Source organism: Chiloscyllium plagiosum, unplaced genomic scaffold (assembly GCF_037043375.1).
Source record: "Chiloscyllium plagiosum isolate Xiang-an unplaced genomic scaffold, Cpla_swu_hap1 HiC_scaffold_7, whole genome shotgun sequence".
NCBI classification, from domain to species: Eukaryota; Metazoa; Chordata; class Chondrichthyes; order Orectolobiformes; family Hemiscylliidae; genus Chiloscyllium; species Chiloscyllium plagiosum.
The window spans coordinates 71,571,771-71,584,233 of NW_028270145.1; the positions used below are offsets into that span (position 1 = coordinate 71,571,771).

Below are 12,463 nucleotides of genomic sequence, written 5' to 3' on the forward strand. Positions count from 1 at the left end.
TCATAATTGTCAGTCTTACATCTATGGTCAGCAAAGTTTTGGATAGAATTCTGAGGGATAGGATTTATGACTATTTGGAAAAGCATAGCATGATTAAAGGCAGTCAGCATGGCTTTATGAGGGGCAGGTCATGCCTCACAAATCTTATTGAGTTCTTTGAGGAGGTGACAAGGCAGGTCGATAAAGGTCAAGCAGTGGATGTGGTGTATATGGACTTCAGCAAGGCATAAGATAAGGTTCCCCATGGTAGGCTCATTCATAAAGTCAGGAGGTATGGGATACTGGGAGATTTGGCTATCTGGATTCAGAATTGATTGGCTGACAGAAGGCAGAGGGTGGTTGTGGATGGAAAGTATTCTACCTGGAGGTCAATGTTGAGTGGGGTCCCGCAGGGCTCTGCTCTTGAGCCTCTGCATTTTGTAGTTTTTATAAATGACTTGGATGAGGAGGTTGAGGGGTGGGTTAGTTCATTTGCAGATGACACAAAGGTTGGCGGTGCCATTGATAGAATCCAGGGCTATTGCAGGCTGTAGTACGACATAGACAGAATGGGCTGAGAAATGGCAGATGGAGTGCAATCTGGAAAAATGCGATGTATTTTGGAAGATCAAACTCGAATGCTGAATATAGGATTAAAGACAGGATTCTTGGCAATGTATAGGAACAGAGGGATCTTGGTGATCAAGTATATATATCCCTCAAAGGTGCCACCCAAGTGGATAGAGTTATTAAGAAAGCATATGGTGTTTTGGCTTTCATTAACGGGGAATCTAGTTTAAGAGCCTCGAGGTTTTGCTACAGCTCTACAAATCCCTGGTGAGTCCACACTTGGAATATTGTGTCCAGTTCTGGTCGTCCTACTATAGGAAAGATACAGAGGCTTTGGCGAGGGTGCAAAGAAGGTTTACCAGGATGCAACCTGGACTGGAGGGATTGTCTTATGAAGAGAGGTTGACTAAGCTTGGACTTTTCTCTCTGGACAGAAGGAGGAAGAGAGGTGACCTGATCGAGGTATACAAGGTAATGATGGATAGAGTCAATAGCCAGAGATTTTTCCCCATGGCAAGATTGACTGGCATGAAGGGTCATAGTTTTAAGATATTAGGAGAAAGGTATAGAGGGGACACCAGAGGAAGGTTCTTTACACAGAGACTTAGTCATACGTGGAATGCATTGCCAGCAGTGGTGATGGAACAGAGTCGTTCAGGACATTTAAGCGACTGCTGGACATGCACATGGATAGCAGTGAATTGAGGGGTGTGTAGGTTAAGCTATTTTATTTTACATTAGGATTAATCCTCGGCACAACATCATAGGCCAAAGGGCTGTGCTGTACTTTTCTATGTTCTATGTTCTAACCTGGTGTCATCTGAATTCTGACCTTTTCAGGAAATGTGCAATGTCTGCTGTTAACCTACTTTTTAAACAAAAAATGTCATTTATAGTGCACTGTCTTTCCAGGTCAAACTTTTCAAGACTGAATTTGTTGGGCAAAATCTTACATGGATATGAATGATGTGATCTAAGCAACAAATGTGGCAGATCTACCTCAATATTTGGAGAAATTACAGCATCTTTCAACTAAGTTCCAGATGTCAAGGCAAGATTCTCACTAGGTAGTGGCAAGTTACTTACTAAGGGAGATCATTGCATGTTAGCGGCCATATTAGCCATACATCTCACTCCTTTAATATGCAGCTTTCTATCCCACCACCTGCCACTAGCAAACCATATGCTGAGAATTCCCAACATGGAAACCAGAGCAGGTACCTGGTAACTTCAGCTAACAGCTTGCTCCAAAGGACCTCCATGTTGGACCTTGGATACCACATCACAGGGCACACTCTGAGCACCAGCCACACACATTCCACATCCAGAAAGATAGGTTTCCAACAAGTGCCAAATTCTCAAAACCCCAACGGCACAAATCTAATCCACTTGTGGTATGCATCTGCACTTCAATGTTACACCTCTGGTCACAATGGCAACTATCATTGCAATACTGCAGCAAGGACCCTTTGCACTTAGGCACATGCACCTAGCTCATTGACTGGCCCAGGCTGAATACCCAGCCTGGAGAAAGTGAGGACTGCAGACTGTGGGGGAGGTTGAGTGGTGGTGGGGGGGGGGGGGGGGGGGGGTGGGGAGGGTGTTGAAACTCACTGACATCCTTGTAGAGAGAGGAGGAGAACTTCTCCAAGGTAAGCATCCTTGGAAAATTTCTTCCTGTTTGCTTGCTGTCTACTGTTCACTCACTTCAACCCTTTATGGATGCTCAGAGATTCAATGCCTGTCATATCATGTCTTTTTGCACTTTGCCACTCAGCCAGAGATGCCAGACTTAAAGTACATAGAGAATGGATGGTTAAAAAGACATTTAGCAGGCTTGCCTTCATTGCTCAGTCAGAGAGTCATAGAAATGGACAGCACGGAAGCAGACCTTTCAGTCCAACTCACCCATGCCTACCAGATATCCTATTCTAATCTCGTCTCATTTGCCAGCACTTGGCCAATAGCCCTCCAAACCCTTTCTATTCATATACCCGTCCAGACACCTTTTAAATGTTGTAATTGTACCAGCCTCCACCACTTCCTCTGGCAGCTCATTCCATACATGTACCACCCTCTGCGTGAAAACGTTGCCCCTTATGTCCCTTTTAAATTTTTCCCCTCTCACCCTAAACCTGTGTCCTCTAGTTCTGAACTCCCCCACCCAAGGGAAACGACTTGTCTATTTACCCTATCCTTGCCCCTCATGATTTTATAAACTTCTATAAGGTCCTCTCAGCCTCCGACGCTCAAGGGAAAACAGCCCCAGCCTATCCAACCTCCCCCTTTAGCTCAAATCCTCCAACCCTGGCAACATCCTTGCAAATCTTTACTGAATCCTTTCAAGTTTCACAACATCCTTCCAAGATAGGAAGGAGACCAGAACTGCACACAATATTCTAAAAGTGGCCTAACCAATGTCCTGTACAGCCACACACGACCTCCCAACTCTTGTATTCAATACTCTGACCAATAAAGGAAAGCACTCCAAACGCTTTCTTCACTATCCTATCGAACTGCAACTCTATTTTCAAGGAACTATGAGCATGCACTCCAAGGTCCCTTTGTTCAGCATTGCTCCCCAGGACCTGACCATTAAGTGTATAAGTCCTAATATGATTTGCCTTTCCAAAATACAGCACTTCACGCTTATCTAAATTAAATTCCATCTGCCACTCCTCGGCCCATTGGCTCATTTGATCCAAATCCCGTTGTACTCTGAGATAACCTTCTTTACTGTCCACTATGCCTCTAATTTTGGTGTCCTCTGCAAACTTATTAACTATATCTCATATGTTCACATCCAAATCATTTATATAAATGATAAAAAGTAGTGGATGCAGCACCGATCCCTGTGGCACATCACTGGCCACAGGCCTCCAGTCTGAAAAGCAACCTTCCACCACCACCCTCTGTCTTCTACCTTTGAGCCAGCTCTGTACCCAAATGGCTAGTTCCCCCTTGTATTCCATGAGATCTAACCTTGCTAACCAGTCTATCATGAGGAACCTGTCAAATGCCTTACTGAAATCCATATGGATTTCAATCCTCTTTGTTACTTCTTCAATAAACTCAATCAAGTTTGTGATACATGATTTCCCACACACAAAGCCATGTTGACTATCTCTAATCAGTCCTTGCCTTATCAAATGCATGTAAATCCTGTTCCTCAGGATTTCCTCCAACAACTTGCCCATCACCAAGGTCCCCTGAGTTGGGACATTATGTTGAGGTTATACAGGACATTGATGAGGCCTCTTCTTGAATATTGTGTCCAGTTCATGTTGCCCAGTTACAAGCTGGATATTATTAAGCTGGAGAGGGTTCAGAAGACATTTACCAGGATGTTGCCAGATATGGAAGGTTTGAGTTATAAAGAAAGGCTGGATATGCTGGGACATTTTACATTGGAATGTAGGAAGTTGAGAGGTGACCTAATAAAAGTTATAAAATAATGAGAGCGAGAGTTGATGGTAGTTGTCTTTTCCTCGCATGGGTGATTTCAAGACTAGGGAACACATTTTTAAGGTGAGAGGAGTGAGATTTAAAAAAGACATGAGACTTTTTTTTACACTGATGGTGGTGTGTGATGAACATTCTGTGTGGAAGTGGTTCATGCAGGCACAATTACAATGTTTGAAAGACATTTGGGTAGATACATAAATAGGAAAGGTTTGGAAGGATATGGGCCAATGACAGTACCCCAGAACTAATGGTAGCAAGGAAAAAGTTGTTTTTTTTCTGTAGACGATGAAGCTGGGGGTGTGTAAAGAATAACTGACAGGTGGGGATAAAGCCCAAAGAGAGAGAAGAACAGTTGACAGACAAAGGAGTAGATAAGGAACAGGCTAGGAAAATGAATAGCTGTTAATGGGGACTGTTCGTGGCTAACAATGGGTTGTGTGTAATAGCAGACCATAAGTTAGCAAGGCCCGGTGTGTGGGGAGTTGATGTAAGGACACATGTGATGATGCTGTCAGTTTAAAAAGGTTATTTTAGCCTTGGCTATTGAAGAGAGGTCATAAAGGCAGAGGTGCTCAGGAGTCGAGGGAGTTTGACATTGGAAGGGGAGTGGCCGGTTTTCCCAGTACTGTTTTTTTTTCTAGTTTATATTAGCTGTAGAAATCAAAAGATGTAAGAGTCCAGGAGAGTTGCAAGCTTCAGTAAAGGAACAGGAAGGCAGATTACTACCTCAATGGAATCAATTTAGGTAAAGGGGCAGTTCAGAGAGATCTGGGTGTTTTTGTACACCAGTCAATGAAGGTAAGCATGCAGGTACAGCAGGTAGTGAAGAAGGCTAATAGCATGCTGGCCTTAATAACAAGAGGAATTGAGTATAGAAGCAAAGAGGTGCTTCTGCAGCTGTACAGGGCCCTGGTGAGACCACACCTGGAGTACTGCGTGCAGTTCTGGTCTCCAAATTTGAGGAAAGACATTCTGGCTATTGAGGGAGTGCAGCGTAGGTTCACGAGGTCAATTCCTGGAATGGCGGGATTACCTTACACTGAAAGACTGGAGCGACTGGGCTTGTATACCCTTGAGTTTAGAGGACAGAGGGGATCTGATTGAGACATATAAGATTATGAAAGGATTGGACACTTTGACACGCTGATGGGTGAGTGCCAAACCAGAGGGCACAGCTTAAAAATACGGGGTAGATCATTTAGGACAGAGATGAAGAGAAATTTCTTCACCCAGAGATTGGTGGCTGTGTGGAATGCTCTGCCCCAGAGGGCAGTGGAGGCCCAGTCTCTGGATTCATTTAAGAAAGAGTTGGATAGAGCTCTCAAAGATAGTGGAATCAAGGGTTATGGAGATAAGGCAGGAACAGGATACTGATTAGGAATGATCAGCCATGATCATGTTGAATGGTGGTGCAGGCTCGAAGGGCTGAATGGCCTACTCCTGCACCTATTGTCTATTGTCTATAAAGAGCTCCTCTGACACTCTTCTGAAATCTCTCTTTGGATGTTGTTCCCTGCTGCCTGTAAGAATCTGTGTTTGAATTTACCTTTTTGCCAGGGAGTATGTTGTTGGGGTATTGCTGCATTGGAACAGTTAACTAGGAATAATTGCTGTATTGGGTTGGTTAAGTTTTTCAGTCATTAATTTATTGTAAATTCCACTTTCTTTTGTTCGTGTTTCAACTGTACTGTTTAAATAAATTATTTTGCTTAAAGCCGAGTGGTTTGACCAGCTGTAGCACACCTGGAATATCCACTTCATAACTGCCTTTAAAATAAGAAAATGTTAGGGTCTAGGTTACCTTCTTAAAATATTTGGGGGGGGGAGCTGGGCTGTTGAATAACACATGAGAGAAGCTCAAGTCCTAAAGTTGTTAAACTCGATATTGAATCCATTGGCTTTAGAGTTCCCGAGCAGAAAATAAAGTGCCGTTCTTTCAGATCAATCTGAGTTTCACTGGAGCACTGCATTAAGCCCGAGGCAGGGATGTTGACCAGAGATGAAAATGTATTGCTGGAAAAGCGCAGCAGGTCAGGCAGCATCCAGGGAACAGGAGAATCGACGTTTCGGGCATAAGCCCTTCTTCAGGAAACGTCGATTCTCCTGTTCCCTGGATGCTGCCTGACCTGCTGCACTTTTCCAGCAACACATTTTCAGCTGTGATCTCCAGCATCTGCAGACTTCACTTTCTCCTGTTGACCAGAGAACAAGGTGGTGTGTGGAAGTGGCAGGAACTGGAAGCTCAGGATCTTTTTTTTGGAGGCAGATGGGAAGTAACCTTTAGTCAGTATGCCCCAGCACAGTACGTCAAGGGCAGCCTCCCAAACCAGTCCAGGAAACTGGACACATCAGTCAGCCTACTCAGGGCATTAAGAGTCAGAATGCGCTCCTTATAAGGGCTGAGGAACCAAATATCAGGCAAGCCACCACCTCTGTGAACTCATTCTGTCTTATTGTGGGCTATTTTCTCCTGGAATGAGAAAGACATAGGTATTAAGGGAGATGAATATGAGTGACACAGCTGTTAGTGCTAGTGCAGATGGGGAGGCGTCTCAAGTGAGTCAGAAGGCAATGCAGAGGCCACACAATGTCTGTGGTGTCAGGGACTGAGTGGCTGAGAGCAAGTGAGGGAAGTTGTTGCAAGCAATAGTGAGTGGGAGAGCATGAACCTTGATTGACAGAAAGTACAGAGTCAGAGGGAGTGTGAGGAATCAGATAGAAAATATGCTGTCTAAGCACGGAAGTTCATTGATGGGGCACTGTCTTCCGTTATTAATCATGTCCTGGGTAAATGTCAGAACCATGCAAAGCAGCTTCAGACCAACAGTGCTTCTCCAGGTGCACAAGACCTTTTAGAGTCATAGAGATGTACAGCATGGAAACAGACCCTATGGTCCAACCCGTTCGTGCCGACCAGATATCCTAACCCAATCTAGTCCCACCTGCCATCACCCGGCCCATATCCCTCCAAACCCTTCCTATTCATATACCCATCCAAACGCCTCTTAAATGTTGCAATTGTACCAGCCTCCACCACGTCCTCTGGCAGTTCATTCCATACAAGTACCACCCTCTGCATGAAAATGTTGCCCCTTAGGTCTCTTTTATATCTTTCCCCTCTCACCCTAAACCTATAGTTCTGGACTCCCCGACCCCGACTTTGCCTATTTATTCTATCCATGCCCCTCACAATTTTGTAAACCTCTATAAGGTCACCCCTCAGCCTCTGACGCTCCAGGGAAAACAGCCCCAGCTTGTTCAGCCTCTCCCTGTAGCTCACATCCTCCAACCCTGGCAACATCCTTGTAAATCTTTTCTGAACCCTTTCAAGTTTTACAACTTCTTTCCGATAGGAAGGAGACCAGAATTGCACGCACCAGGAATGCTGGATAGTTCTGGAATATCCCTAGCAGTAGCAAGTTGTTTCTGGTATAGCAAGTGATAAAGTGAGGCTAGAATCAGGCAAAAGGGACATCATAGTGACGGGTAGGTAGTTAATCAGATGGGTTTCATAAGAAATGGTTAGAAATCTCATTTGGTTCTGTGGACAGAAATTCTCCAAAAGCCTCAATGTAACTGACACATCGCCAAAATAGTATATATTCATTCATATTAAACACATTAATGAATGCTACTCAGTGGATGGTTTTAAATTTGATTAATCTGAAACCATCAATTATTCAGCTAACAGTATCTCGTGCTCATTAGCAACTGTGCAGAAAAGAAAACAAAATTATCAGCCTCAGGTATTGTTTGCAGATGATATCAATTTCTGTTTATAAAATATTTGTCAGTACATTCCTTTCTGTACAGTATCACTGGTCAAATACAAAACAGAAACTTGCCCAGTTGATTAATGTAAGCTCAATAATGCTCTCGTCATTGTTACAAAGTCATAACAACAATTTAGAAAGATTTCACACTGTTTTGATATCAGTGAATACAAATTTACACTGCCATAGCTTATCAATCCATTAGTTTTACAGGAAACTCTATTAAGTACAGCACTTGTACCATTACTATGCCATTACCTATTTGCAATAATGCATAAAACAGATATGTTCCCACCCCACACTTACTGTTTGTTATGAGCAATCGCTCTTATTTATCTTGACTTTGGAATGCTTAAATTGCAGCTATGCATGAAATTGAAATTCCAATCACAAATGCCAATCATACTCCTTCTAATAGACTCAGTGATTGACATTTCAGCATTTTAAACTGACATATATACAATATTCTCGTCAAAATATACCAAATAACACCAACACAGACGAACTTAATTACACCCATCAATAGCATTAACAGGACCAAGCAAGTCACTGCAATACTGTACTTGAACATTTGGTCTAATCCACAGCAAGTAGATTCCGCAGCAAGTTTTAGAAAACAAGGAACAGATTGAGGGCAATTGCTTCCATCAGTGAGCAGCTTAATCCAACAAACTAAAATGCCTAAGGTGCAAAGACTGAGAAAATACATTATGAGAATTTAAGAACTTACGACAGCTTCTTTCATCGATTTTGTCAGTGCAGTCATCGACATGGTCACACCTGTACTCACTTGGGATACATTCTCCATTGGTGCAAGTATACTGCTGACTAGTGCATGTTTTTGCAGCTACACAGTGAGGAGAAAGAAATGTTTATCAAAAGAAGAATTAACTTTACATGCTAAAGATTTAAACACTATTCAATATTGTTTGTATGTTCACATTTAGTAACAAGTAAAGCCCATACAACATAAAATATAGACAATAAGAACAGTTTATCCTGGACACTCTTCATGTCAGTTGTATAAAGTAATTTACCACAAACTGACATCACAATGCTAAATCAATTAAATTAAGTTTAAAATCACACAATCACCTGATGAAGGAGCAGCGCTTCGAAAGCTAGTGCTTCCAAATAAACCTGTTGGACTATGACCTGGTGTTGTGTGGTTTTTAACTTTGTCCACCCCAATCCAATATCGGCACCTCCAAATCAATTAAACTAAATTTCCTGATATGCAGGCTGCATTTGAATCATTTGTCTTCTAGCATGTACAATGATGCACTGGACACAGATTTTGTTTTCCCTATGTGTTCAATTTCTCTTTTATAATTATCTATGCACTGGCCTAAACTATTTTCTATTTGCTTGTAAGTAAAATATGTTTTTACAGGAAGGATTGTACTTGCAGTCATAAAGAGAGATTTTAAGGTCACCCACTGAACAGAAACAGAGTGGCCAAAGCCCAGAAATGATTAGATTACTTACAGTGTGGAAATAGGCCCTTCAGCCAAACAAGTCCACGCCGACCCTCCGAAGCACAACACACCCAGACCCATTACCCTGCATTTACCCCTTCACCTAACACTATGGGCAATTCACCTAACCTGCACATTTTTGGACTGTGGGAGGAAGCCGGAGCAAATTCCACACAGACATGGGGAGAATGTGCAAACTCCACACAGACAGTTGCCTGAGGTGGGAATTGAACCCGGGTCTCTGGCACTGTGAGGCAGCAGTGCTAGCCACTGTACTACCGTGCCTCCCACAAATGCTGGAGATTGACTTAACAGCCTTGTTCTTTCTGACACTGCAACCTTCATTCTTTTTTTCCAGGGTCCTCAGGTAATCTCAAGCAGGTGCCCAGTTCAGTTACTATTTAACTTAAGATTATATGTCATGAAAATATATGAGGATCTCAATTAATGTTCAACCAACCCTCTTATAAGACTGTCTCATTTGAAATTATCAGGTAAGTGTGAGATTTGATCCAGTTAATATGACCTAGGCAAACCTTTTAAATGTGACGGACACATTTAAATTAGATTCTCAGATGTAGGAAATGAAAAATAAATTGAATAGAATTTTCAAACAAAACAAGAAATTGGAATAGGTTTTCAGTGAAGTAAAGTGGAAAGTACGAATGGGATTAACAGTCAGTAGGTTTGCTGTATATGGTGATAAATCAGGTAAATAAAGTTGATTTACTTCTTAAATTTTGCTGAAGTTTCAAATCAATGCAGCACTAGATTTCTGACATTAAAGTTCATCAGTGACAAGATTACAACATTACTACTGGCACAATCCATAACAAGATAATTAGAATGCCTTCACACTTGTTCAAGCATTGACACATTGGATTTCTGACCAAAATCTCTGTCCACTAAACTTGATACAATCACAAAGACCAAGGCTCTAATATTTGCCTTTACAGGGTGTTTCTGTACTGTGAAAATGCTGGTAAGGTAGGAATCCAAAGTATTACCACCATCTAGCACCTCCTCCATATTCCATCCTGACACCTTGCATTTCTCACTTTGGTGGGGAAAGGATTGAGGGAAGGCATGCATGCACAGTTCCCAGAGATAGCTAGCCATTTAAATTTTTAACTGCTCCGTTTACACCATATTTTGGAGTGCCTGGTGTCTGAAAACTGGAGTATGGAGATTAGAGTAGGTGAGGACAGATCATCTTGAATGCATTTCTTTTGGATAGTCAGTGTACCCCTTTGGAGAGCTCAGCACCTCTGTGGACATGGTTCTAATACACCTTGGGAGTAGGGACAGGAGATGGGAAAAGTATCAGCTATCCTTTTAAACTGTTGAATATGAAGGTGCCAACACTGGAGAAGACTGTTTCTAACAAATGCATAAAATCCTTCAAACTGCCCAACTTGTGAAGGTCAACAAGTGTCAAGAGTGTGGTCTACAATATGAAATTTTAAGTAATAGAACTATAGCTTTTCTCCTATGTACATGAGCACTTGTGGATATTCCGGGTGGCAAGGCAGGTGAAGGTAGAAGGCTGATGATTGGAAATAGGCACTCAGTTGTCATTGGAGATAAAGGGGCATACAATGGCATGGGAGAACATGTAAGGTTATCATGATGGGTACAGGACAATAGGTTGCATGAATTCACATGGTTAAGACATTGGGGGTGTGTGAGATGAACGATTGCGAAGGTTGAGGGCTTGAGAAATTATTTATGTTTCTCCCCTATTGGAGAAGTAAGGTTTGGATATGGTTTGTGGGAGCAGGACAGACCTTAAAGGAGGTAAAGCAGCCCTTGGTAGATATAAGGCATTTTTTGGGATTCTGAAAAGGCATACTTGTGCTCAAGAAGCGCCTAAGTCCATTGGAACTGCAAAAAAGAGAACTGTCCAATAACACATTTAAAAAGAAAAGCAATAAATATTTCAGAGTGCCTTTTCACATAAGCCATTATAAAATTTCCATTGCAAACTTAGTTAGTTCCCAAATTAGTGAATGTTTTATTCACATACAGGGTGTAGACATTGTTGACAGAGTCAACATTGACTGACATTCCCAATTGCCCCTAATATTTGCTTTCCTAAGGGATTAGTTAAAGCAATTTCAATGTATTAGATTTTTTGCATGAATGTGCTCTTTTTCAAAAGTGATACCATAAATATACTGACAAATCAAGAGGCATCTTGACAAAATAAAGTTAAGCCCATCTTAGATATTAGATGAGCCAACATGGAGATTAAGAGACACACTGATTCAACGGAGTTGGCATAGCAGCTATACCAGCCTTGGAAATGATTGGATACATATAGAGCACTGCCAATGAAGTTAACATGGCATGGAATTTAACAAGGGCCATGTGGATGAATGAATGAGCATGGACTAGCACAGGTGTGGAGAGGTCATGTAGGATGGTACAGCAGCACAGGTAGTTATAGGTTAGCATGAATAGCGCATGTAGATAGTGAGCAAGTGAGAACAGGGAGAATGTTTTATTTTTTATCTTTATCTTTTAAATTTTGAATAGCACACTGGAGTTCCCAGGCACGATATCTGCCCAGCCAACTTTGGGAACCAATAAACTGGGAACCAATTTGGGAACCAATAAATCAATACTTTATCTAGGTTGCCCAATCTAATTTGAAAACCAGCCCACTCCTCTGGACAAAATAGTATGTATGAGTGGCCATTTTAAGGTTGGGTTCACAAAACCAGAATTTCCTACGCCTCTGTGCATATGACTGAAGAATAAAAATTGGGGCCCAACACTGTTAATGTATTCTTTTAAAATGTAATGTAAGTAGCTTCTTATCTTTTTTGACCTTCGACAAATATGATATTGAACTGATCAAACTAAATTATTGATAGCATTAATCTGAAAGTGATTCCTGCTATTGTTGATGTGACTTCATGCATAATTGATTCCAGGCACCAGATTTGTAGTTTAAACAAAAGACTTAATAATTTATTACCAATAAAGTAAATAACAAAGTAATTTAATGATTTATTTGATTTAAAATGATAACCAGTACAGTCAGTTCTGCTATAACATGATAGTTCCATTCTCATGCAACCCTATGTTGTAAGAAAATCACTTAATAGCAGCACCATTTAAACTAATAGAGCCAGAGCCAATACAATGTAAAAATTCAAACTTTAGAAACAGTGTCCCCAATTCGTCAATCGT

The 12,463-nt window shown here is 41.6% G+C and overlaps 1 protein-coding gene across 3 annotated transcripts in view; it reads right to left on the reverse strand.

Annotated features, from left to right (window-relative positions):
• The window catches only part of lrp2a (low density lipoprotein receptor-related protein 2a), a 337,835-nt gene that overhangs the window by 258,098 nt on the left and 67,274 nt on the right, over positions 1-12,463 (reverse strand). For all 3 annotated transcript variants that reach the window (XM_087989117.1, XM_043693942.2, XM_043693941.2), the window contains exon 4: positions 8,518-8,634. In XM_087989117.1, coding sequence (XP_087845243.1) covers positions 8,518-8,634 — 117 coding nt within the window. The remainder of the gene's footprint in view (positions 1-8,517; positions 8,635-12,463) is intronic.